Below are 26,255 nucleotides of genomic sequence, written 5' to 3'. Positions count from 1 at the left end.
CGCGTCCCTCTGCCCCCGCCGTGTCCCTCTGTCCCATGTCCCTCTGTTCCGTGTCCCTCTGTCCCCCCTCCCGTGTCTGTCTGTCCCCCCGTCTCCCTCTGTCCCCCCCGTGTCTCTCTGTCCCGTGTCCCTCTGTCCCCCCGTGTCCCTCTGTCCCCCCGTGTCCCCCTGTCCCGTGTCCCTCTGTCCCCCCCCGGTGTCTGTCGCTCTGTCGCGACGCGGCCGCCAGGGGGCAGCACGGTCCCGCGCGCGGGCTCGGCCCCGCCCGCAGCGCCCCCTGGCGGACTGGGGAGGTTTGGGGCGCGCGCCGGTGCCGAGAACAAAAGCGCGCCCCGACAGCCAATGGGAGCCCGGCTCCCTGCCCGGCCCCCGCTGATTGGTGGAGGCTCGACCAATAGCGAGGGAGCGCTGCCCGTCCGTCTGAGCCCACGTGGGGAGGGGGGAGCGCAGGGCCTGCGGGATCCATCCCCGATCCATGCCCGATCCATCCCCGATCCATGCCCGATCCATCCCCGATCCATGCCCGATCCATCCCCGATCCATCCCTGATCCATGCCCGATCCATCCCCGATCCATCCCTGATCCATCCCTGATCCATGCCCGATCCATCCCCGATCCATGCCTGATCCATCCCTGATCCAGCCTTGTTCCATCCCTGACCCATCCCCGATCCATCCCTGACCCATGCCCAATCCATCCTCGATCCATCCCCGATCCATGCCCGATCCATCCCCGATCCATGCCCAATCCATGCCCGATCCATCCCCGATCCATCCCTGATCCATCCCTGATCCATCCCTGATCCATCCCCGATCCATGCCCAATCCATCCCTGATCCATCCCCGATCCATGCCCGATCCATGCCCGATCCATCCCTGACCCATCCCTGCTCTATCCCTGCATCCCTGATCCATCCCTGATCCATCCCTGCTCCATCCCTGATCCAGCCCTGCTCCAGCCCTAATCCATCCCTGATCCATCCCTGGTCCATCCCCGATCCATCCCTGATCCAGCCTTGTTCCACCCCTGCTCCATCCCTGACCCATCCCTGATCCATCCCCGATCCCTGCTCCATCCCTGATCCAGCCGCGATCCATCCCTGATCCAGCCGCGATCCATCCCTGCATCCCTGCTCCATCCCTGCATCCCTGATCCATCCCTGACCCATTCCCGGTCCATCCCTGATCCATCCCTGATCCATCCCCAATCCATCCCCGATCCAGCCTTGTTCCATCCCTGACCCATCCCTGCATCCCCGATCCATACCTGATCCATCCCTGCATCCCTGCTCCATCCCTGATCCAGCCCTGCTCCATCCCTGCATCCCTGCTCCAGCCCTAATCCATCCCTGCTCCAGCCCTAATCCATCCCTGCTCCAGCCCTGATCCATCCCTGCATCCCTGCTCCATCCCTGCTCCATCCCTGCTCCATCCCTGCTCCAGCCCTAATCCATCCCTGCTCCAGCCCTAATCCATCCCTGATCCATCCCTGATCCATCCCTGATCCATCCCTGGTCCATCCCCGATCCATCCCTGATCCAGCCTTGTTCCATCCCTGCTCCCCTGCTCCATCCCTGATCCAGATCTGGTCCATCCCTGCATCCCTGTTCCATCCCTGCATCCCTGACCCATCCCTGCATCCCTGTTCCATTCCTGATCCAGCCTTGTTCCATCCCTGACCCATCCCTGCATCCCTGACCCATCCCTGACCCATTCCTGCTCCATCCCTGATCCATAACTGGGGGTTCCAGGGGTGGTCACAGCACGAGGGAAACTGAGGCAGAGCCGAGGGCGGAGCCGGCGCCAGCAACGGTTCATATATTTATTCATAAGCCAAGTTATCCATAAAAAAGTTCCATAGTAAAAGGCCTTTACAGGAGTGGCGGCTCATAAAACCTTTGTTTAACCCTTTGCTCCTTTTTTTTTGTTTTTTTGTCCTTTTGGGTTTTTTTTTTTTTTTAATCCTGTTTTGTGGGATTTTTTTTTTTTTTTTTTTTTTTTTTTTTTTATTGTTTACACTGGAAAAGCCCCTGTACATATTTTCCAGGCAGCGGCGGCGGGACGGGCCAGCGTCCGCCGGCCCCGCGGGGTCCCCGTGGTCCCCCCGGGGTGTCCCCCCCGCGGTCACCCCGCTATTGCACTGGGGACGGCGGCGCTGGGCCCCCCGCCCGGGGCCGAGCCCCCCGCCCTGGCCCCTCTGTACAGCGCTCCCCGCTGTCCCCGTCCCCCCAGGCTGGGGGACACAGTGCACTGAAACGACCCCACCCCCACCCCCTTCCCCGAGGATTATTATTATTTTTTTGTGATTTTTTTTTTCATCATTTTTTGTCTTTTTTTTTTGTTTGTTTGTTTGTTTGTTTGTTTTCCTTTCTCGCTTTTCCATAAAACTTCCCGGAAGAAATACAATATTTACAGGCAAAATAAATAGAACAACACACCTGATTTCTGCTTCACCTGCTGGCAAACAGTCAGAGGTACTAGGGAAAGTTATGGCTTGTAGGGGAGCCCCCCCCCGCGCCCCCCGATGTGCCCCCCGTGTCCCCGCGCCACCCTTTGCATAAGAGCCGGGCGGGGTCAGCACAGAGCGGGCACCCCGGGGGTCAGCAGGGGCCGGGCACCCCGGGGGTCAGCACAGGATGGGCACCCCGTCGGCGGTCACCAGGCGGCCTGTGGTGGGGTCGTAGGTGCCCGCCAGGTAATAGAGGTCCTGGCGGTCCTGGCAGCGGCGGCCGCGCGTCAGCTGCTCGTAGTGCTCCCGGCCCACCACCTGGCACTTGTGCGAGATGGTCTGCACGTCGTTCTCGTCCTCGTGGCACGACTGGTACAGCGCGTTCTGCGGGGACAAGGCGCCGTCACTGCCGCTGCCTGGGCTGCCACGTGGCTACCTGCTGGGGGACATGGCTACCTGCTGTGGGACATGGCTACCTGCTGGGGGACATGGCTGCCTTCTGTGGGATATGGCTACCTGGTGTGGGATATGGCTACCTGGTGTGGGACGTGGCTACCTTCTGGGGGATATGGCTACCTGCTGGGGGATATGGCTAACTGCTTTGGGACATGGCTACCTGCTGTGGGATATGGCTACCTGCTGTGGGACATGGCTACCTGCTGTGGGACATGGCTACTTGCTATGGGACATGGCTACCTGCTGGGGGACATGGATGCCTGCTGTGGGACATGGCTACCTGCTGGGGGATATGGCTACCTGGTGTGGGATATGGCTACCTGGTGTGGGACGTGGCTACCTGCTGGGGGATATGGCTACCTGCTGGGGGATATGGCTAACTGCTTTGGGACATGGCTACCTGCTGTGGGATACGGCTACCTGCTGTGGGACATGGCTACCTGCTGGGGGATATGGCTACCTGCTGTGGGACATGGCTATCTGGTGTGGGACATGGCTACCTGCTGGGGGATATGGCTGCCTGCTGTGGGACATGGCTATCTGGTGTGGGATATGGCTACCTGCTGGGGGACATGGATGCCTGCTGTGGGACATGGATGCCTGCTGGGGGATATGGCTACCTGCTGGGGGATATGGCTGCCTGCTGTGGGACATGGCTATCTGGTGTGGGATATGGCTACCTGCTGGGGGACATGGATGCCTGCTGTGGGACATGGATGCCTGCTGGGGGATATGGCTACCTGCTGGGGGATATGGCTGCCTGCTGTGGGACATGGCCACCTGGCATGGTGCATGATGCCACCTACATGGCTACCTGAGGTAGGTAATGTGGCTACTTGACACTGTATGTGGCTACCTGATGTGGTGCATGGCCACGTGTGGCTACATGACATGGGACGTGGCTACCTGGCACGGTATGTGGCTACCTGCGATGACACGTGTGTACCAGACATGGTATATGGCTACTCGCCCTGGTACATGGCTACCTGATGTGGTGCGTGGCTCCCTGGCATGACATGATGTGTGGCTACCTGAGATGATGTGTGGCCACATGACATGGCACATGGCTACCTGACCTGGCACGTGGCTACCTGACCTGGCATGTGGCTACCTGCCCCCGGAGCCCTGCCCTCACCTTGCCATCACTCTGGCGCTTGCCCAGCTTGGTCTCCTCGGGGTGGTAGAACCACTTGACCTTGACCACCATGTTGCTGGCCCAGGACTCCCACATGCTCTCGATGCGGCCGATGTAGGGCAGGTTGGGCCGCCCGGCCGACAGGAACACGGCGCAGTCGCCCACGCGCAGCGTCTCCTTGCCACGCACGATGGCCTTGTAGAACAGCTTCCGCGCCTTGCCCTTCATGCCGCGCCGCTGGGGAGGGGACACGGGCTCAGGGCTGGCACGGGGACTCCCCAGCCTGGCATGGGGACAGCCCAGAGCGACGCGGAGAGCAGCGCCAGGGCGGGGCTCAGAGCCGAGCAGCGCCCTGGCCGCAGGGGACGCAGCGGTGCCACAGCACCCGAGCGTCCAAGGCTCTGCCCTGAGCACGGGGCACCCCACGTGTCCCCGCGCACCTGCACCAAGCTGGGCTTGCTCCTTCCCTCCCAAACCGTGCCGAGGTGGGTGCCCATGGTGGGCACTGCCCGCGCCAAGAGCCGGGTGCCGGCTGTGCCATGGCAGCTGCCCGTGGGGCTCCTTACCTGCGTGGGGTTCCCCGACCACCTCCAGAGCTGGCGTGCGGGCAGGAAGGCGGAGATCTTTGGCCGGTTTTCCACCGAGGGCAGGCGCTGCCGCCGGGAGAACTCTTTGGCTTTGGCGAAGCTGAGGGGGTCCTTGCGCTTGAGCTTGGCCTTGGGGCCGGCGGCGGCCGCCTTGGACAGGAAGCAGCGCTGGGGCGCGGCGCCCTTGGGCCGCAGCGCGTCCGGCTGCGCCAGCAGCGCCGGCACCGGGTGCGACAGGCAGGTCTGGAGCAGCAGCGCCGAGTCCTCGTCCTCCGAGCTGTAGGAGGAATCCTCATTGTCCGAGGAGCAGAGGCTGGAGGTGGAGATGGAGCCGGAGCTGGACGAGGTGGAGGAGCCCGAGGAAGAGGAGGACACGGAGAGGCGCGTCATGAAGCGCGAGGGGACGTCGGCGCCGAGCCCACCCGCGTCCTCGTCCTCGTCCATGTCCGAGTAGGAGCTGTGGCAGTCGCTGTCGCAGTTCAGGGCGAAGTCCCCGTGCCCCGAGTACTTGCGCAGCGCCAGCCCCACGGGCAGCGGGTGTGCGGCCGCGCGGCCCCTGCGCTCCCGGCCGCCCAGGCCGGCGTGTCCGTAGCCGTGGCTGCCCAGCGGCCGCTCCAGCCTGGCCCCAAAGTCCTTCTCGGCCAACAGCAGCGCCTTGCACGTCTTGTTCTTGGGGGACGTCACCCCTTCGTGGTCCAGCTTGACCAGGAACTCGCTGCCCGCCGCCTTCCTGCGCCCGCTCCTGCCCACCTCGGCCTCCAGCCGCTCGGCTTTCTTGGAGCGCAGGAGCTTCTGGGCCGCCGGCAGCACCAGCCCGGCGCCGGCGCCGAAGGAGCCGTAGGAGCTGGCGATGCGGCCGAAGGAGTCGGCGCCAAAGGCGTTGCCAAAGACAGGGGCAGCGAGGTGGTGGTGGTGGTGGTGCAGAGGGAACAGGGTCTCCTTGGCCCGCAGCTTCTTGGCACTGCCGTTGACCTGGAAGAGGTTCTGGAGCACGGCCGAGCCCTTGTTCGCCGCCTTCCGCTTGGTCTGTGCCACGGTGGCCCAGCTGAGCAGGGACCCTCCGCGCCGCCCGGCCGTGGCATCGCCCAGCGCCGGCCCCCGGCCCCCCGACAGCCCCTCCACGGCTTTGCCTGCAGAACACGGGGGTCAGGCGTCCAGAGGCCACAGGAGGAGGGAGGGAGGGATGATCTGGGGCTGATCTCCATCCCTCATCGTGCCACCCCTTCCTCCAACCCCAGCTCCTCACCCTTCTCTGCACCCCAATATTCCCAGTCCCCTTAACCCCATCTCTGCATCCCAGCACCCCTCCATACATCCCTGCCTCCTTCCATGAATCTGCTCCCCTGCCTACATCCCAGCACCTTTCCCCCCATCCCAACAGCCTTCCCCACAACCCAGCACTGTTCCCTGCATCCCAGCATCCTTCTCCCATCCCAAAATCTCCTTCTCGCATCCCAGCATCCTTCTCCCATCCCAAAAACTCCTCCTCGCATCCCAGTGCCTTTCCTCATCCCAACACCATTTCCCTCATCCCAGCCCAGCAGGGTATCCTGCTCCTTTCCCCCCATACCACTTTTCTCCTTGCCGGCCGCCTTCCTGCCGGAATTCCGGGGGGGCTGGGGGCCGTGGTCGGGGCAGAGCGTGGGGGGCAGCGCCCCAGGGGTGCCCACGTCGCCGCACGCCCGCTTCGCCCGCCGGCAGGAGCTGGACACCAGCAGGGCCGGGGAGGGCTCGGTGCCTGCAGGGAGCGGGGGGTCAGGGTGGCCCCGTGCTCCCCACACAGCGCCCCAAATCCCGTGATCCCACCCCGGCCCCTCACATTGGATCTTGAAGTCGGGGGGCAGCAGGCGGATGTTGGACACAGCGATGTGTCCCGTGTCCCCATCATCGAACTCCACCAGCACGGCCTCGGCGTCCTCCTCCTCCTCGTCGCTGGAGGAGCCTGCGGCACAGGGGGGCTGTTGGGATGGGCACGGGATCCCCGGCACCGCCCACCCCACCGGCTGACCCCCCCCCGCCTCACCTCGCACCACATTCCCCGGATAGAGGCACCGGGATTTCTGGCTCCAGTAGGCGCAGACGCGGGTGCCGGGCGGGAGGCTCCGGCGCGACTGCGGCCGGACATCGAGGACCTGCAGGAAGCACCGTGTCAGGGTCTGTGGGGTGCGGGACCCCCGCGCTGACCCCTCACCCTGGTCCCCAGCCCGACCTCCCCCCACTCACCGCCTCCTGCAGCAGCTGCTCCTGCGAGTAGATGCGCTGCCGGTTCCCCCGCTCACCCTCGATGATGATGCTGTAGCTGGGGAGTGGGCACAGAAGGGGCTCAGCACCCACCTCAGTGCCCCCCCCAAATAGCCGCGACCCCCCCCCCAAATGTCTGGGAGCCCTGGAGCCCCCACTCACATGTCGGGGGGCTGGATGGTGCGCACGCTGCCGGCGTAGAGCAGGCTGTCCTCCTTGGGGATCAGGATGTGCAGCCCATCCCGCAGATCCTCCTTCTGGATGGCGCAGGCGTGGGGCACCCCCCCGCGCGCCCCCCCCGCCAGGCAGCCCCCCAGCTCCTCCTCCTCCTCCGAGAAGCTGCTGTTGTCGTCGAAGTCGAAGTCGTCCTCCACAGTGAAGCTCTCCAGGAGTTTGCTGACGGCCCGGCCCTTGCACTGCGGGAGGGGCTCGGGGTGGGTGGGGGGCAAAGGGGGCCGTGCCGGGGTGTGGGGCAGTCCCCCTGGGTCTCACCTGTTTGGTGGCCACTTTGCTCTTGACCTTGGCCAGCTTCTTGCCCTTGCTCAGGATGGTCTTGGCGCTCCGGGGGGAGAGGGCCAGCGAGAGCGCCCCGTTCTTGCGCTGCAGGGGGAGGTCAGGGCCGGCCAATGACCCCTCTGTGTGACCCCAGCTCCCCCAGGGCTCACCGGTGCCTCCCACCACCCTGGTCCCTGCACTAGTGCTCCCTCAGCTCCCCCAGCACCCACAGCCTGTGCAAAAACGTGCCCCCATCCCTCTGCACCCCACAGTTCCATCAGTGCCCCACAACCGCTCCCAGAAACCTGCACCCCCATCTCACCAGAACCCTCCAACACCCCCAGCCCCTGCATGCCCTGGTCCCATCGGTGCCCCTAGCACATCCAGACCCCACACCTCCCTGCCCCCCAGCCCAGGGGTGCCCCCACCCCAGCCCCTGCTCACCCTGAGGGCCGCCTGCAGCCCTTTGCTCTTGCGGGTGCCCTTCTTGCCCCTCTCTCCCAGCCGAGCCCCCTCGTCCCGCGGCCCCAACAGCCGGGGGTCGGTGCCCCCAAAGAGGCTGCCGGGGGCTCCCGGGGGGCTGGGGCCGCCGGGGGCTGGGGGCCGCAGGCTCTCCTTGGCCTTGGCTTTCAGCTTCTTCTTGCTGCCCTCGGGGCAGCCCCCCGCCTTCCGCCGGCCCGGCACCTTCTCCAGCTTCCCAGCTCCCCCCGGCTTCACCGGCCGCCGCTTGATCTTCACCTCCCCCTCGGGGCTGCCCAGGCGGCAGGGACCTGGGGGAACAGGGGTCAGGGCACCCCACGGGGTGACAGGGCTCCGGGGACCCCAGGGAGGTCCAGGCTCAGAACACCTCACGGTTGCCCACCCAGTCCCAGCACGGACCCCAGGGGTCCTCGCCCCTGTGCCCGCCGACATTCCCGGGGGGAATCCCATTACCTAGCAGCCCCTGCCTCTCCTTCTTCTTCTTGGCCTTCTCGTTGGCCTCCATCTTCACCACGGAGGATGGGGAGGGCCCCAGCACAGCCACCGGCCCTGCGGGCAATGACAGCCCCGGCTCCTCGTCCCCCTCCTCACTGTCCGTGTCCCCCTCAGGCTCGTCTGCGAGGGGAGGGGACACTGGTGAGGGACCCTGCACCCAGGGGTAGTCCCTGCACCCCCAGTGAAGGATGGGGTAAGCTGGGGCCATGTGTGACCCCCTGGCATGAGCCACCCCGCCACACCTGGCCTGGACACCCAGCATCCACTCCACAGTCCCACACTGGACTCAGCCCCCATCCCTGTGCTGAATCCTGCCCCCCCAGACCCATGGCTGGACCCTGCACCCCCAGCTTCGACCCTGAACCCCCAGTCCCACACCAGACCCTGGAACCCCAACCCTGACCTCACATCCCTGTCCCCATGCCAGATCCCACATCCCTGTCCTCAGCCCCACACCGCCTCCCAACCACATCCCCATCCCGACCCTGTCTCCCATCCTGGATCTCACCCCATCACTCCCACCCCAGACCCCTCACCCCCACCCCAATCCCACACCCCATCCCTGTGCCCGCCTTGCCTCTGAAGTGGGGGGGCTGCCGGGGACCGGGGTCCTGCCCCTGGTACTTGGAGCCCTTGGAGCCCTTGGGCCGGTTCAGCTTCTTCTGGATGCGGGCGCCAGGGTTGGGGTCCCTCCGGCGGAAGGGGCTGAGCCCGGGGGGCAGCCCCTTGCCCTTCACCTTCTGCTTCAGCTGTGACACCCCATGAGTCACCACACAGGCCAGAGGACCCCACACTGGAGGAACTCGGGGGGCTTTGGGGACAAAACACACCCCCCCAGACCCTGTGGGACTCACCGGGGAGCCCTGGAGGCTGCCGAAGGTCCCCCCCGCCAGTTTGCTCCTCTTCTTCTGGGGCTCGGGGTCCCCCCGCAGCTCAGCACACAGCAGGGACAGGCTGGTCTTCACCGCCCTGGGGGGACACGGTGTGGGCACGGTGCCCGTGGGGCTGCTGGGGGGACCCTGCACCCCTCAGCCTCATCCTGCATCCCCCAGAAGGGCCCTGCACCACATCCCAGATGGATCCAGACCCCACCCTGGCTGGCTCCTGCACGCCCCAGCTGCCGTCTCCCTCTTCCCCCTCCCTCCCCTCTCTCACTAACGTCTTGTGACATAAAACCTGAAGATTGATTTTTTCCCCTGGGCCAAGGGGGGACACGCGGCACCGGTCACTCACTTGACCTTGCGGCTCTCGGCCCTGCCCAGGGCACTGGAGTGTTTCCGCTTCCTCGGCCGCCCCGGCCCACGCCGCGCCGGGCTCCGGGAGCTCTCGTCACGCCTGGAAAACGGGGGCACGGTCAGCAGAGCCCCCGCCGCCACACAAGGACAGGCCCAACTCATTGCACAGATGGCTGTCAGCGCTGCCCCTGTTCCCCAGGCTCAGGATGAGGACGGGAATGGGGACGGGGACGGGACGTACTCGTGGTCGTGGCGCCGCTGCAGCCTCACCAGCTCCCGCTGCTTCTCCTTGTAGCGGCGCTGGAGCTCGGCCAGGCGCATCCGCACCTCCACCTCCTGCGTGTTCAGCTGCTCCATGGCCGCCTTCAGCGGGCACACCTGCGGGGCCGGGGGGGTTTGGGCACAGCTGGCAGCGCCAGCAGCCTCAACACCAGGGCTGAGACCTGCACAGCTCATCCCCGCTCCCGCCCCCTCTGGGAGACACTCACGGCCTTGGTTTTGGGGGTCCACGTGTACTTGCGCCGGGGGACGCGAGCGCGGGGCGGGGGGGACACGGGCAGGGGGCTGAGTGCGGGGGGGCTGCCCTCCCGCCCCGCCGCCTCCACCAGCGACCAGGCGGCCGCCACCGTGGCCAGGTTCTGCAGGTTGAAGGCCAGCAGCTCCTCATCCTCACCTGTGGGGACGGCACGGGGTCAGCAAGGATGGACATCCCGGACCCCTGCGCTGGCTCTTGGGGGGCTGGGGGGCACAGGAGCAGACCCCCAGCTGCGAGGGCCATGGTGATGTGCCTCATCTGGCCACGGCCGACCCAGTGCCCATCCCACCACCCCAAGCATGGGGAGTGGGACCCCACAGCCACCCCGTCACCCCACAGTGTCCCCACTGAACCCAGCACAGGGTCCCCCCTCCACGCTCCCTCCCTCCCACCCGCGAGGCTGGGGATGTGCCAGGCTGTGCGGCCATCCCCGCTGGGGCCTCCGGGATTCCCTGGGGAAGCCGAGCTGGGAGGGAATCCCGGCGCCTGCCTGGAGCCAGCGCTGGAGCCGAGCACTGGCTGCGAGCGGGGCACGGCACGGCACGGCACGGCACGGCACGCAGCCCCCCAGGACAAGGGGTACTGGAGGGTCCTGGAAACACCAGGGGTGCTGGGAGTCACCAGGGCATGCTGGGGACAATTGGGGGCACCGGGCGTCACCCACCTTCCCTGGCCAGGTCACAGCGGCGCCGGCGCAGCTCCAGGTCGGCGAGTTCGCTGAGCAGGGCGATGCCGGGGATCCCTGAGGGGTGGGGGGCGGGCGAAGGGGGGGCCGGGGGGGGCTCCTCGGGTTCCTCCAGCGCCGGCAGCTCCCCCAGGTCGATGCCGGCGGCGATCAGCGCCTCCAGCCCGCCCGAGCAGCCCTGGTGCCCAGCGGGGACGTCACCATCCTCCTCCTCGTCGCAGCTGCCCTCTGGCTCCGAGCCATCGCTGTCGCCTTCTTCCTCCTCCTCGTCCTCATCCTCCTCCTCTTCCTCCTCCTCCGCAGTGGGGGGCAGCGGGGAGCCCGCTCCCTCGGGCACGGGGTGCTGCTGCTCCGGCTGCTCCGGCGCTCCCTGAGCCCCCTCCCGGTGCCCCCCGAAGGGCTCCTCGGTGCCGCCGCCGGCCGGCGCTGCGCCCCGCTCCCCGCAGAGCGGCCCCGGGGGGAGCAGCAGGTGGTGCCGGTGCAGCAGCGTCCCGGGACCCTCGGCCGGGGGGTCCCGCGGGGGGCCCGGCTCCCGCAGCGCCTCGGCCGTGGGGCTGAAGGTGCGGGACTGCTCGGGCTCGGCGGGCGGGGAGCCGGCGTGCACGGGGTCGGGGTCCGCCGGCTCGGCCGAGTGCGCCGCGGGGTAGCCCATGGCGGCGGCGGGGTAGCCATACCCGGGGGGCAGGTCTGCGGGGAGCGGGCGGTGATCAGCGGGGACGCCCCGGTTTCCCCCGCCCGCCCTCCTCCCGTGCCCCGTCCCCGCGGTCCTACCTGGCTCCAGCGGTTTGGGGTAGCGGCGCGGGGGCTGCCCCTCGCCCCGCGCGTCCTCGCCGTCGCCGCCCTTGCTGGGGGCGGGCAGGGGGCTGGCGGCCGGCGAGCGGGGGGCCACGGCGGGGCTGGCGGCGGGGCAGGCGGGTAAAGTGCAGGGGGCCGTGGGCAGGGTCACGGGGCACTTGGCCGGGTGCCGCAGGGCCGGCGAGTGGCAGCACGGGGACAGCTTGGGGGGCGCGGGGGCCGCCGAGGTCAGGCCCTTGGCCGGGGGATTTAAGGCAACTGCTTTGTGGGAGGGTTTGAGGGGCTTCTCAGGACCCCCTTCCTCCAGCTCCAGGGGCTGCTCCTCCGGCTTTCGCTGCGGGGTACAACGGGGTGACGCGTGTCAGTGCCCGCCCCACAGCCTGGTTCCTGCATCCCACATCTCAGCCCTGCACCCCACATCCCCATCCAGCCCCATGGTCCAGTCTGTGCCCCACCACCTGTCCCCAGGCCCCGAGTCCTTCCCCATATCTCCCACCCCAGTCCCATAACCCACCCTCCACCCCAACCTCCATCCCACCCTGCATCCTCCAGCCAGCCCCACATCCCATCCCATCCCATCCCATCCCATCCCATCCCAGCCCCCTGGCACCTGGCCGTGCACCTGGCGCTGGATCTCGAGGGCCTGGGCCGCCCGTTGCTGCTGCTGCTGCTGCTGCTGTTGCTGCTGCTGCTGCTGCTGCAGGGCATAGAGCTCCTGCTGCCGCAGGAACTGCGATCGTGGGTACACGGGGAGCTGCCCCGTGTGCTGCAGGTGGGCACCGGGACCCCGGCCCGGGTACATGGGGGGCCACAGCGACGCCTGGTCCATCACGTCAGCTGCCGGCAGCAGGGGGATCAATCGGGCACCCTCTTCAGGGTCACCCCACAGACCTCAGCAGTGCCCAACCCCAGCCCTGTGACCCTGGCAGCACCCCCAGAGACCTCCATCTCCCACCCCTGAACCCCGAAAGCACCTGCAAGGACCCCACCCTCCTCCCCTCCAGCCCCGAAAGTGCCCCAGAGACCCATCTCCCACTCCTGCATCCCCAAGCAGTACCCCCAGCGACCCCATCACCCATGAACCCCCAAAAGTGCCTCCAGTGACCCCCCATCTCCCAGGCTGCACCCCCAAGGACCCCCTCTCCTCTCTCTCAGCCCCCCCAGCCTCCAGGACCCCCATCCCCAGCACAAGCCGGGTGTCTCAGGCTCACCCAGCGTGTGGGGGGTGCCATGGGTGGGGGGCTCCGTGGGGAGGATGACGAGCTGGGCAGGAGGGTCCTGGGCGAGGGGGAACACCGGCTGCATGGCGCTGGGCATGGAGGCGGGGAAGGCAGGGGGCAGGTTCTGGTGCAGGGCGGGGTGCCCGATGCCTGTGGGGATGGGGGGTCTGTCAGCACCCCATTGCTGGGGTTCAGCACCCACCCAACTTCCCCCAAAGCCGGCACTGACCATAGGAGTGTCCCCCCATCCAGATGGAGGGGCTGCGGGTGCGGGGCAGCCAGTGCGTGTGTGCAGGGTGGGCGTGGGCAGCGGGGTCCCCCCCGAGCTGCCCCGCCGGCAGCGACGAGCCCCCCGCCATCATCAGGTGGGGGGTCAGCTCCCCAGGACACCCCCCCGATGGGTGCATCCGGGCGAACTCCACCAGGTCCTTGTTGTCCCTGCGGGAACAGGGGATACACAGAGTGTGGGGGCAGCACTGGCACCGCCCACCCCTGCACCCTCAGGGACCCCCATCTCCCACCCCTGCACCCCCAGCAGCACCCCAGGACCGCAGCATCCTTCCCTGCACCCCTAAAAAGGTCCCATCTCCCATCCCTGCATGACCAACACCCACAGGGACCCCCATCTCCCAAATGCACCCCCAAAGCCATCCATTGGGATCCCATCTCCCATCCCTGCACCCCAAAAAGCACGTACAGTACATTTCTGCCCTTCACACCAGGGTCCCCCCTCTCCCCCAGCAGCACCCCATCACTCACTGGAGCAGGATGTCCCTCCCGGGCAGCCCCAGGCGCTCCTCGCACAGCCGGCCCCGCTCCTCCTCCGCCTCCAGCTCCATCAGGTGCACGGGGCGCGCGGTGCCCGCTGCCACGGGGACACCACGGTGGCATCAGCATGGCACCGGCAGCCCCCCGCCACCCCGGTCCTCTCCCCAGCCCTTACCTTTCACTCCCGCAGCCGCCCGCTGCCGCCCGGTGCTGCCGGTGCCGCCGGTGCCGTAGGGCTCGTGGCGGCCCAGCGTGTCCTTCTGCCGCGCCACGGCCACCGCGATGCCCACGGGCGGCTGCCGCACCTCGCCCTCGGTGCCGCCGGGGCCCAACGCCTCGTGCTCCCGGCCGCGGGCGCAGTCCGGCCGCTCCAGCTCCGGCTGACCCTTTCCCGATGGGAATTTGGCATCCTGGTGGGCGCAGCTGCCCTTGGCGCTGCCCAGCCCCACGAAGGGGGGGCCCTTCTGCCCCCCCAGCAGTGCCCCGTTGCTGTACTTGAGCAGGTTCTTCATGGCCGACACCTCGTCAGGGGCGTTGGGCACCTCCTGTGCCCGCACCAGCCCCGCGCCGAAGGGGTCCAGGTAGGGCCCCCCCTTCCGCTCCTCCGCCACAGCCAGGGGGGGCCCCTGGCCCTGCACCCCCCAGGGGGGCAGGGGGTGCCCGCCGTACCCCAGGGCACCCAACTCCAGGGGCTTGCGCTTGCCCTCGGCCGCCTCCGCCTCGGGGTGCTGCTGGTGCCGGATCCGGGCCACCTTCTGGGCCGGGAGGTCCTTGGGGGGGCCCTTCTCTAAAGTGCAGCAGGAGGGGCCGACGCGGACGCCCAGGGGGTCGGGCCGGGGGGCGCGGGAGCAGTCAGGGGCCGGCGGCACCTCGAAGTAGCCCTTCTCCAGACCCGCCTTGGGCGCCGGGCACCGGCCCGAGAAGGGGGGTCCTTCGGCTGCGCCCCCCCCCAGGTACTCCAGCCCCTTCAGCCGGGTGCCCGGAGCCCCCCACTCCAGCCGCCGCTCCGCCGGCCCCTCGGCCTTCAGCGGGTGGTGGAAGGGGGCACCGTAGGGCTCAGTGCCCGCCTCGGAGTGCCGCTCCTTGCCGTCCCCGCGCTCCATCCCGCCGGACTCCGCCTGGAAGGAGCGGCTCTTGTCCGTCGGGGGCCCCACCGAGGGCACCAGCGTAGCCCCGCTGAGCTTCAGCTCGCGGGCGGGGGGCTCGGGCAGCGGGCACAGCACCTCGGGGCCGGCGTGGAGCGGGAGGCAGGGGAAGGAGCCGGCGGCGGGCACGGCGTAGGACACGGCGTGGTGCAGCATCTGCCGCCGCTCCACCGCCTCGCCGTAGGGCTGGGGGGCCTCGGGGACCCCCGGCTCCCGCTCCTTGGGGGCGCAGCGGGCGGCGCGGGGCAGGGCGCTCCCGGCACAGCTGGGCAGCGCGGCGCGGGCACCGTCCCCGTCCAGCCCCTTGGCCCCCAGCAGGCACGAGGCCAGGGGCTTGGGGCGCCCGTCGCCGGACCCCCGCGGCGGCACCCCCTCCTTGCAGTGCCCCTCGGGCGGCACCGGCAGCACCGCCTTGTGCCGCTCCTTCGGGTCCTCCTCGGGCAGCCGCTCCTTGGGGTCCCCCTTGCCCCCCTTCTCCTTGCCCGCCAGGAAGCGCTCGTAGTCCTTGGGGGTCTTGGGGAGGGGGCCGGCGTCCCGCTCCCGGCTGCAGGAGCCGGCGGGGGGCCCGGGGGCGGCGCGGGCGATGCCGGGGAAGCCGTGGCTGGCGGGGAGCAGGGGGGGCTGCGCCGGAAGGTTCCGCAGGTAGAAGTTATCTGGAGGGGAGGGCGATGGGTGAGACCCCCGCGCACCCCCCACCCAACCGGCGGCCGCAGCAGTGAGGGGAGGAGCGGGAGGAAGGGTCGGGCTCGTTAGGTCCGTGTCCCACCCAAACAACGGCCCCATTAGCGCCTGCCACAACACAGTGAACAGCAGGAGCGGGGCCGGGACCGGCACCCACCACCCCACCCGCTGCTCCGGTACCACCTGCTCCGGCACCCAGCCCCCCACCCCTGCCCGGCTGGGGACACGCACCCCCATGCGGGTCCCTGGTGGCCCCGGTACCCCGGTACCTGCCTTTCTGGCTCTCGTAGAAACGGTGCTGGCCATAGAGCACGTTGCCATTGCCGTGGTGGTCCAGGTGGCCCATGGGCAGGAAGGTGGAGGCCAAGCTCCCGGAGAAGCGGGGGTACCCCGGGGCTGGGGACACCGAGTCAGCGGGGCTGGGGTGGCACCTGCCCCCGGCACCCCAACCTGCACCGCTCCAGGTGGGAATTCTCTGCAGAGCCTGCGATCCCCTCCAGGCTGAGACCCCTCCCACCCTCTGGGAGCCGGGGGGGGAACGGACTGAGACCCCCCCCCAAACTCGTGTCAGCAGTGGCCGTACTTGGCTCGGCTCGGCACGGCTCGGGCGGGCTGTCCATCAGCCGCGTGCACTGCCCGTCCCCGTCCCCCCGTGCCCCCCCGGAACGCCGGGAGCCAGCTGGCAGCCGGTCAAACTACCAGCCGGGCCGGCTGCCAGGGCCCCGCGCCAGCACCGCTGCCCCGCTCCCGCTCCTCCGGCGGGATGGAGACGCCAGCACATGGGGGGGCATAGGGACTCGGTTTAACCAGGGCTGCCGCGGGGCGGGGGGGGGTTCCCACACTGTCACCTGCCCCAACACGGGCATCCCTGTCCAGGTTCATCATCACCAGTGACACGAGGTGGCCCAGCCTCAGCCCGGCAGGAGCCTCTCCGGCAACCCTGAACCCCAGCTGTGGGGTCTGAGCCTGGTCCCCGTGGATGCCCAAGGGTTTTGGGGCATGATGGTGGCCGTACCCACCCCCATCACCCAGCAGCCACTGACCCAGGGGGTCTGGATCCCGTGCATGTGGGCACTGGTAGGACGTGACCACTGGCACTGGGCAGAGCCATGACTGCCTCCAGCCACCCTGGACCCACAGCCCATCCCCACCCCGGTGCCCACTCACCTTCGTGGGAGTGGGAGAACCAGATCTGGGAGGTGCCGGAGTGGGGCCCACAGAAGGCCGGTTCTGGGGGGGAGGCGGCGGGGCCGGCAGGGTGGCTGGGCCCCCCCGAGCCCAGGCTGCCACTCAGGAAGCCCCCCATGAAGGAGGAGGGGGGGGCACTCCCCATCAGGCTGCTGCCGGCTGCAGGGAGAGGGCACAGTCAGGGGTGCAGCCCCTGGGCACACACAGCCCTCGTGCACACACAGCGCTCGTGCCACGTGTCCCTCGTGTGACTGTGTCCCTTGTGCACACACAGCCCCTGGGCGCACACAGCCCTCGTGCTCACACCCCTCGCGTTACCACGTCCCTCACGTCACCCTGTCCCTCGTGCACATCCCCTGTGAGCACCCGCGTCTCCTGTGCGGTCACACCCCTCGTGCACGCACGTCCCTCACACCCCCAGCCCCACGGGGCTCAGATGTGCTCCAGAGTGTGCGAGGCACAGCAGAGCCGTGCAAGGGGCACCAGAGCCCTGCCCTGTGCGTGTCCTAAGCACGCACACGTGTGCCAGCACACGGGAGGCTTTGCACATGCGTGTGGCTCCCCACGCTGCTGCTCCCCCGAGGGGACACCGGCTGCTCCCAGTGCCAGGACAATCCCAAGATCCAGGGACGTGGGCTGTGCCGTGCCATGTTTGTGTGTGTGTGCACATGTGTGTGAGTGCAAGGAGGGGGGACAGCCCTGACCCCGACCCTGACCCTGCTGCCTCCCGCGCAGCCCGGGGGGGCCCCCAGCACCCTTGGGGAGGCCCATGGCCGGTGCTCCCCATCCCGCCCCCCATCCCGGCCAAGCTGTGAGATCATGGTGGAAACTTTGGAGCTGGTGGCCAGCGGTGGGCGGGGGGAGCCGGAATGGGGGGAGCCGGATGGGGGGAGCCGGATGGGGGGAGCTGGGATGGGGGAGCAGCTGCCCCTCACCGTGTGGCCCCGCTCCCCATTTCCGTGTGTGCCGGAGCGGCCGTGGCACGGCTCGGCACGGCTCAGCACAGCTCGGCACGCGTGGCGTGGTGCGGAGCGCGGGCTGGCTGCCCGCCCGGCCGGGGCAGGAAGCGATGCTGCTCTCTAAGCCGGCCCACGCTCCCCGGCTAATCCCACCGGGATGCCTCTGGGATGAGTGTCGGGATGTGGTTTCAGGCAGCTTCACTCCTTCCTCCGTGGCGAGGCCGAGCCGGGCAGGGCCGCGTGGGCCGGGGGCACGGCCGCATCCCACCCGCAGCTCTGGGAACCGGACATGCACCGGGATGGGTGGGCACATCCCGCTGTGCCAACGCGTCCCGGGGGATCCCTGCTCAGCCCTGCCCGTGGCAAACCCACCCCGTGCACCACAGCCCCGGCCGTGCCGGGGGACCCCGCGCAGGCGTGGAGCCGGCAGCGTGCCGGGCGGCTGTGCCGGGCGGGAAGCCGAGGTTTCCAGAATGAGACTTTTCTGGAAGCTGTGAAACGGGCTGGAAAAAAATAACCCCTCACCCCGCCCCGATGGCGGCGGGGCCGGAGTGTCCCGGGGGGGCCGTGGGGCCGCCGCTCCCCACCGCCCACCCGCTGACTCACGGGTCCCCCGGTGCGCGCTGGGCCCGTGGCCGGCACTGCCGATCCCCGTTCCCACTCGCCACGGCCCCCTGCATGCTCATGCTCTGCCACGCGCAGCACTGAGCAGGGGCACGGAGCAGCCCCCTGGTTCTGCCCCTCCAGCCACGGTGATGGCGAGGACACGACAGGGACGGGTCACTGAGGACGTGCACAGCTCGTGTCACTGATAAGCCACCAGTGTCGGAGCAGCCCGTGCTGCCAGTCCCGGAGACCGGGCACAACTCGTGCCACCGATGAGCCGGCAGCGCCGGCGGAGCCCCGCGCCAGGACGGGCACAGCACCGTGGGGCCGGCTGCCAGCACGGGACAGATGGGCTGCGGGGTCCCAGCCCGGCCCCCCCCGCCGCCCCCCGGCAGCGTCACCCTGGGAATTCCCTGGCTGGGCTCCCCGAGGCCGGTGCCGTGACTCAGCCCCGCCGGCATCGCTCCCGGCTCCGGCGCGAAATTTCCCTTGGCCCCGAATCTGCAGAGGGTCACACGTGTGACAAGTGTGCCAGGTCTCAGCATAGCCACACTGACAGCGCCGAGGGGGGTGGGGGGCACCGGGGGGACTCGGGAGGGGGCAACAAGAGGTGTTCCCTTCCCTCCAGCTGCTCCTCGCCCCCACTCCAAGTGCAGCACAGATGGGAATGTGTTGGGAAAGCAGAAAGTTTCAGGGCCAGCGTGTGGAGGGGGGGCCGTGGTCCTGGGAGGGTTCAGCCCACGGCTCCTCTGGGATCCCCAAGGCGGTGACAGACCCAGGGCTGTGCGGTGGCGGGGGGGACGTGCGCAGGGTTGGGTTTCTCCCTCGGCTATTTTGGGGCTGGAACATTCCTAATGGAGCTGGGGCCGCGGGCGGAGGGCTGGGAGCTGGCAGGGACCCTGGCAGCGGCAACCTGGGCCCCCCCAAATCGGGCAGAGGGTGGTGGGCAGCCCCCATCCCCCCCCCCCACGTGCTTCACAACCCACACGGCCCCTTTAAAAATTTGGCAAACAGGGAATAAATGGGCTCTGGCTCCCTCGGTGCTGTAACTCCAACTGAATCCATATTGTTACGGCACTACATGAACGCTGCAGTGGTGAAACACTGCTGGAATGTGCCCGACAGGGCCAGGAGGGCCATCCCAGTGTTATCCAACGGGTTATCCCCTCCGGAATGCCACCGGCAGCTGCACTGGCCACAGCCACTGCACACTCAGTGCTTGCACACTCACTGAGGCTCACGAGGGTGATGCACACGGCTGGAAAACACTGCTGGCACAGCTGGGAAAAGCTGCTGGCACGGCTGGCACACGCGTGTGCTCAGTGCATGCTCCCTGCACGCGTGACTTTCACACCCAGAGCACAATTTGCACACCCAGAGCACAACCTGACACACACGTGCCTTGCCAGACCATTTCTGGAGCACAGGGACCAGGGAGGGTCCGGTCCTGGGGGTCCTGATGTCCCACCCCAATCCTGATGTCACATGGATGCCATGCACAGGGACCCTTCCCAGGAACCCCCCAAAATGTGGGCCTGTGGGCACCCTGTGCAGCTCCTGTGAATGTCACACACGTGGGTCCTGGTGGGGGGAGGACTCATCTACCCCCACTTCCCCCAGGGCTGGGGGACCCCAGCACCCAGCAGGGTCAGACCCTGCCCTGGGGTGATGCTGTGGGGCAGTCAGGGCACAGGCAGGGCTGGGGGTCCTGAGGAGCCAGGGGTACGCAGAGTGGCCCCCAAATTCTCCGTGGAGCCCATCCACTCCCCATTGTTCCCCGGGCAGCGTCAGGGGCTGGTGGCAGCTGCCTGTCCCCCAGAGCCTGGCACGTGGCAACATCTCCGCCTAGATCCAGCTCATGACTAAGGAACAGTGGAACCACTCGGGGATGACTCTGCGAGAGCTGGGGTAATTCCGCAGGATCCAGGGTTCTGCACATCCCGCTGCTCCCACCGGCCACGTGCGGCCCCCGGCGCCTTGTGGCTACCAAGGAGCAGCCCAGTTAATCTCCAAATCTGGTTTAACTTTGACACTTACTTTTGGCAATGCACCGCATGGGGGGTGGGGGGAGCAGGGAGCCCCTGCACCGGAGCCGTGCTGGAGCCGTGCTGCGGCCTCCAGCCCCTCGTCAGATCCCGTCTCCAGGGAAGCAGCGATGTGGAGCGGCTGCAGCGCTGGCACCCGGCCCTGTGTCACCACCCAGCCAGGGGCACCGTCCCCACCTGCCTCCCACCATCACCACCCAAATCCCCCCTCAAAACCATGCCAGGACCCGCACAGCACCCAGCCTGCGGCGTAATCCAGGGAGGGGACAGGTGCGGGAGCACATCCAGCTGCCGACTCACTGCCTCTGGGATACACCCTGGGATGCACCGGGATGTGCACCGGGACCTGCACTGTCATGGCCAGGCTGCGTGCCAGCACCAGGACGCACACCGGCATTGCCAAGGCCAGGCTGCAGGTCAGCACTGGGATGCACACTGGGATGCACACTGGGATGCACACCCCCACGGGCAGGCTGCACACCCGCACTGGGATGCACATGCACACCCCCCTGGTCAAGCCACACACCGGCACGGCCACGCTGCTCCCGGCCGAGAGCTCGGCCATGGTGACAATCAGCCCGGCGCAGTCACAACTCTCCACTAGTCCACAAAAACATCCGAAGGGCAAAAATTGCAGCCAGGCCCCAGCGTGGCTCAGCCGGGCCTCTGCCAGAGCTTCCCACCCCCGCTTGTGGCGGAGGCACTGGGACCCCCGGCCCTGCTCAGCACGGGGTGTGCTGTGGCAGTGGGACCCACTACAATTGGGGTGCAGAGGCTGCACCCAACCTGGGTGGGCTCTGGTGGCTCCTGGGGTCTCCATCCTCCCCTCCCTGGGCACTGCCATCACCCACCCGGTGCCGGTGCCAAACCCGACGCCATCCGGAGCGTTCGGTTCCAACAACGTGCGGCCCTGAGTTACGGCTTTAATAAAATCAAGGAAAACAGTTTTATCTCCCATTCCCAGGGCGGCCGCCGGGCCCGGCAAAGGCTCCTGGGAGGTGTAGTCCGGCCCCACGCCGGGAGCCATTTGGGGGAGCGCGGCCGGAGCCCCCCCAGCCCCGCCGTGCCCCCCGGGTGCCGCGTGCCGCACCGGCATCGCCCCGCCACGGCCAACCGCGGGCTGGCTCCGTGCGCTGGGTGGGGTAATTATCAATCATCGGCGGTAATTACCGCGCCACGCTGCCACGGCTGCCGGCACCGCGGCCGGGCCGTGCCGGGGGGACACGGGGTGCTGGGGATGGGGACCCCCGTCCCACCGGCACCGTGCCGGCCACTCAATGCTCCGGTTTATCCGCCCCAGCAGCGTTCCGGCCGCGCGGAGCCTCGGAGCGCAGCTCGCTGGGAAGCGCTCCGGCTGCGCCGGCCCTGCCAAAGCCGGAATATTTTTAGCTCGTTCTGTTGTTGGGTTTGGCTTCTCTGTTTTTTTTTTTTTTTCAATTTTTTTTTTTTCGGCGCGTTTCTGCCGGGGTATTTTTAGCCGGATCCATGTTATTTTAACAACCTCCGGTGCGTTCGGGCTCCCATGTGTCGCCCAGGCCCCGGCGGGTGTGAGGGTCCTGCACGGAGACGCCGCCGCGGCGGGAAGCCGGAGGGAAGCCAGCAGCACCCCGGCGTCCCTCCGGGATCCCCCGCGCGGTCACCGCGAGCCGGAGAGCGGCCGAGCCCCTACCCGTATCCCCCATCCCGGGGCCCGGCTCCAAGCCCCCGTCCGCACTCCTCACCCAACAAAGCTGGGGGAAGCCAGGGTGGCCCCCGAGCCCGGCGGTGGTCCCGGCAGCGGGGGCCGCCGGCACAAAGCGAAACCGCCCCGGCCGCGGGCCCGATCCGGCGCCGCCTCCCCGGCACCCCCCGGTGCCCCCCGCTTTCCACCTCCTTCCAAGAGCCCCCACGGCTGCCACCCCCCCGCGCCGGCCCGGCCGTGCCCCCCGCCCTAATCCACGCACTAATTGTAATCCCATTAAAGCAGATATAATTTTATTAGTATTCACAGCTCATCAAGGCGGCGACAATAACCGGCGCTGCCGCCGTGCCGCGGCCAGACAACCGCCTGCGCCGGCGGGAAGCGAGGGGCCCCGGGGCTGCGCCGCGCCGAGCCGGCACACGGCTCCCGCTCCGGCCCCATCCCGGAGCTCAGCAGCGGCAGGGTGCTCCCCGCCGGCTGCGCCCTCAAAGCCCCCGCGCAGCGAACCCCGGTTTAGGCGCTGTGCAGCCCGGTTCAGCCGTGCCCGGCTGCAGCCGAGCACATGCCGCAGACAAAGCCGCGCGGGCAGCTCGCCGCGGACGCCGGATCCGGTGACCCCGCGCCGGTGCTGGTTGGCCGTGCCGAGCTCGGCCGTGTGCCGCGCTTTGTCCAGCTCCAGCAGCTGCCGCGGCGAACACGCGCCGCGAACCCCTTCGCACCCTGACACTTCGGCGCCGAACATCGAGCCCGGGCTCGGTGACCTTCCACCGCCGCCCCACGGCCCCGCGCATAACGGCCTCCTTGTTCACTCCGAACGCGCCTCCTTGTCCCGGCACCGGGATCTCGCCGGCGGAGCCCGGGGTCACGCTCCTCCCGCGCCGGCGGAGCGGCCGGGTGGGGGGATGTCCCCCGTGTGTGCGAGTCCTTACCCCAAAACCACCGGACGCGGTGACAGCGAGGTCAGCACAAAGGGAGGCCGAGCTCCCGGGGCCGTGCCGAGCCTCCCAACCCCTCCCGGCCCCCCACACCGCGGCCGCCCCGACCCCTCTGACCTGTGTGCGTGGCCATGGAGATGGGCGCCGGGAAGTACTTGGTGGGCTGGAAGTGTCCGGGGGGCTGCACGGCCCCGTGTGCCGACCCCGCCACGCGCCCCGTGCCGTGCCGGTGGCCCAGGCTGCCCCGCTCCGACAGCAGCCGCGGCGGGGGCGCGAAGTCACGGCCGTCCATGCCGGGGGCACCCACCCGCGGGGGGCTCGGCGGGACCCCGACACGGCTCGTGGGCGATGCTCAGCGCCGCGCCGGGCCGGCTCGGCGGGCGTCGTGCCGCGCTCCGCGCCGGGGCTGTCGGCTCATCCTCCGCTCCTGGCACAGGGAGAGAAAGGAGAGAGTGAGAGCACAACCGGGGTGGGGGTACGGCCATTCCTGCACCCCAGAGCCCCCGCGCCCCAGCACGCCGCTCCCCGTTTCCCCGGTACACAGCCCCCTTTCTCTGCGGTTCGCAGGGCCCCGGGTTCCCTGGTACCCGCGGCGCACGGTCCCTGTTCCCTGCCATCCCCGGAACACGGCCCCCCCTTCCCCCAGTTACTCCCAGTTCATGATCCCCAGTTTCCGCAGCGCACAGCCCCCTCCACTCCATGTTCCCGGTGCTCCCGGAGGGCAGCCCCCCCTTTATCCAGTACTCCCGCTTCTCAATCCCGGTTGCCCGGAGCCCGGGCACGGCTGTCCCCGCTCCCGGGGCCCGGTTCCCGCGGCTCCGACCCTTTCTGGCCGCTGCTCGGGTTCCGGTTTCCCGGCGCTCGCTTCTTTTATCTCTCCCGGTTAACCGACCGTATCTCCCTGGGGCTCGGCCCCGCTCGCCCTTGCTTTCCCCGCTTCCCGTTGTCTCCCCGGTGCTCGGCGCCTCCCTCGCCGCGGTTCCCCGGTTTCCTTCCTTCCCCACCCCGGTTCCTCGGTGTTTCCCCGTCTTCCCTCCAGCCCGGTTCCCCCGGCCCCGCTTGCCCGATATTTCCCGCTGTCCTGACCCTCCTCGCCCCGGTTCCTTGGTCCGTCCCCGGCGCCCTGCCCCGGTTTCCCGGTATTTGCCCGGTCTCCCGGCCGCGGTTCCCGGTCTCTGCCGGTGCCCGGCCGCGGCTCCCGCCCGCCGGGTCATTGTTCTGGCAGCGCCGGGGCCGGGGGGCCCAATCCGGCGGGGGGAGCCGGGCACGGGCCGGGCGGTGGCGAACAAAGGGGCGCGGGGCGGCGAGCGCGGCCGGGGGGCGCGAGGGGCCCGGCCGGGGCCGCGGGGAGCGGGGGGAACGCCGGGGCGAGCCCCGGGGGGAGAAACACGGGCCGGGAACAAAACATGTGTATTTCCTTAAATAAAGCTGAGGCAAATATGCGAAAGAGGTTGGTTTGGTTTGGGATTTTTTTTTTTTAAATTGAGATTAAAAAAACAAGTGTAAAGCGAAAAAATTAATGGGAAATAATTGAAAGGGAAAAATATTTAAAGCAAAAAATTTAAGGCAGAAAGGGCTCGATGCGAAAATGTTTGAAGGCGCACTGTTTAGTGAAGCAGCGTTTGATGAGCAAATGATTTAATGAACAAATGTTTTCACGCACAAAATTTTAATGAACAAAATTTTAAGGCGAAGCGTTTTAAAGCGACGGGTTTTCAGGGAAAAATGTTTTAATATAAAGAGATGAAAGGGGAAAAATGTTTTAATTGGAAAAGATGAAGGGGAAAATATTTTGGTGGGAAGAGATACAGGGGAAAAATATTTTGGGGGAAAAAAGATGAAGAGAAAAAATATTTTTGTAGGAAAAAGACGAACGTAGAAAATATTTTGATGCCGGAAAGATGCAAAGAAATATTAAGGTGCAAACAAATAAAGCGAAAAAATAAATTACAAGGTAAAAAAGCAAAAAAAAAAAAAAAAAGAAATTTGCAAAAAATAAATTGAAAAAAATTACAAAATGCTAAATAATTAACGCCCAAGAATTAAAAATGTAATAAATCCAAGTAGGCAAAGCAAAAAAAAACCATAATGCCAAAACACAAATAAAAATAATGCCCAAAACGCAATTAAAAAAAAAAATTAACGCCCAAAAAACCAAAATAAATAACGCCAAAAAAATTGTTAAGGCGTAAAAAAAAAAAAACAAAACAACAAAAAACACAACAAACAATAACCCCGGAGCGCCCGAAATTAAAATAACCCCCAAACAACAACAACAACAACAACAAAAAAAAACCCACCCGCGGATCGCAGTTACTTACCGGAGGGGCGTTCCGCGCGCGGGGCGAGTGCGGTCCCGTGGCGGGGGTGCGCAGCGTGCTCCTGCCGGTGCCCGTGCACTGCCCATGCACCGGCTGCTCCTGCAGCAAAGGGAACCGGGGGTGTGTGGTTGGGGGGGGTGGGGGGGGAGGGAAGGGGGGGTGGGAAAAGGCGGGGGGGTGGGGGGACCCCGCCGCGCCTCCCGCTCACGCCGCGCGTTCTCCGCCGGGGCGGGCGCGCCCCGCATGCTAATGAGCGCGTGCCCCGCGCGCGCGCCCCCTCGCTGATTGGCCGCCGCGCGGCGCTCGCGCCCCGCCGGCCATTGATCCCCCCCCCGCGCCCCCCCCCCGGCTCCATTCTTCCTCCGGCGCGCGCGCCGCGCGTCAAGCGAGCGGCGCTCCCGATTGGCTGGCGGGCCGCCAGCGCTCCTGCCAATCAGCGCGCGGCGAGCGGCGCGGAACGGCGGCGCCTAATTCAAGCCCGGCGGATGAATGGGGAGGAGGGAGCGGCGCGCAGGCGCGGTGCGCGCGCGGGGCGGGGGGGTGGGGGAATCGCGTTGCCGCGCGCCCCCCGCCGCAGCGCGCGGGCCCCCCCCCCGCGCTCTGATTGGCTGGCGCCGCGCCAGCGCGCTGTCAATCACGCAGTGTAAACAAGGCGCTGATTGGTCGGTGCCGCGGGCGGTTTCAAGGCGCCCCCCCGGGGGGGGAACACGCGCGGCTGGGGCGGTTTCGAGGCCCCCCCGCGCACACCCCGGAGCGCCCCGGGCCGGAGCGAGCGGGATCAAAGAGCGGCGGGACGGGAACGGGCCGCGGGCAGCAGGTCCGGGACGGGCGGCGGCGAGGGGGCTGCCGGGGAGCGGGGGGCCGCAGTGGTTGGGGACCCTGCGGGGGGGGGGTGAAGTGTTGGGGGGCTTGCGATGGAAGGGGGGAGTGTGCAGTAAGGGGGTAATGGGGGGCTGTGCAGTGTGTGGGGGGAAGTATGGGGGGGCTGTGCGGTGTTGGGGTAGCTCCGATGTGGGGGGACAGTATGGGGGGGCTGTGCGATGTTGGAAGGACTGTGCAGTGTGAGCGGGGGGAGTATGAGGGGGCTGTGCGGTGTTGGGGAGCTGTGATGTAGGGGGG

At 67.7% G+C, this 26,255-nt stretch overlaps 2 protein-coding genes across 3 annotated transcripts; both read right to left on the bottom strand.

Moving 5' to 3' along the window:
* Positions 1-1,807: 1,807 nt before the first annotated feature.
* BAHCC1 (BAH domain and coiled-coil containing 1) lies at positions 1,808-25,265 on the bottom strand. 2 transcript variants are annotated; one of them, XM_032129007.1, is made up of 27 exons: positions 25,137-25,265; positions 22,933-23,242; positions 16,569-16,748; positions 15,675-15,797; positions 13,751-15,373; positions 13,567-13,672; positions 13,037-13,245; positions 12,799-12,957; positions 12,198-12,424; positions 11,564-11,921; positions 10,772-11,479; positions 10,061-10,245; positions 9,814-9,950; positions 9,571-9,672; positions 9,192-9,306; positions 8,915-9,086; positions 8,296-8,457; positions 7,807-8,132; positions 7,360-7,467; positions 7,030-7,283; positions 6,850-6,925; positions 6,650-6,758; positions 6,446-6,568; positions 6,197-6,364; positions 4,606-5,756; positions 4,040-4,276; positions 1,808-2,832 (listed from the first exon to the last, which is right to left on the bottom strand). In XM_032129007.1, the coding sequence occupies exons 2-27, from the start codon at positions 23,105-23,107 to the stop codon at positions 2,626-2,628; spliced, it is 7,500 nt and encodes a 2,499-aa protein (XP_031984898.1). In that variant the 5' UTR covers positions 23,108-23,242; positions 25,137-25,265; the 3' UTR covers positions 1,808-2,625. The 2 variants fall into 2 exon arrangements, with proteins under 2 accessions (XP_031984898.1, XP_031984899.1); XM_032129008.1 differs by having other exon boundaries at positions 12,210-12,424.
* On the bottom strand, positions 22,152-22,836 carry LOC116453495. The gene has a single exon (XM_032129009.1). It carries the CDS (start codon positions 22,620-22,622, stop codon positions 22,194-22,196), a length of 429 nt encoding a protein of 142 aa, XP_031984900.1. The 5' UTR covers positions 22,623-22,836; the 3' UTR covers positions 22,152-22,193.
* Positions 25,266-26,255: the final 990 nt, after the last annotated feature.

This window comes from Corvus moneduloides, chromosome 19 (genome assembly GCF_009650955.1).
Source record: "Corvus moneduloides isolate bCorMon1 chromosome 19, bCorMon1.pri, whole genome shotgun sequence".
Taxonomy (NCBI): domain Eukaryota; kingdom Metazoa; phylum Chordata; class Aves; order Passeriformes; family Corvidae; genus Corvus; species Corvus moneduloides.
This window is presented reverse-complemented; position numbering and strand designations above follow the sequence as displayed.

Excerpts from the sequence above, each read along its gene's own strand:
- LOC116453495 (XM_032129009.1), bottom strand. The coding sequence starts at position 22,622 with ATGTTCGGCGCCGAAGTGTCAGGGTGCGAAGGGGTTCGCGGCGCGTGT.
- BAHCC1 (XM_032129007.1), bottom strand. The coding sequence starts at position 23,107 with ATGGACGGCCGTGACTTCGCGCCCCCGCCGCGGCTGCTGTCGGAGCGG. Across the intron at positions 9,307-9,570 it reads GCCGAGAGCCGCAAGGTCAA|GGCGGTGAAGACCAGCCTGT; the intron begins GTGAGTGACCGG and ends GTGTCCCCCCAG. Across the intron at positions 8,133-8,295 it reads GGAGAGGCAGGGGCTGCTAG|GTCCCTGCCGCCTGGGCAGC; the intron begins GTAATGGGATTC and ends CTGTTCCCCCAG.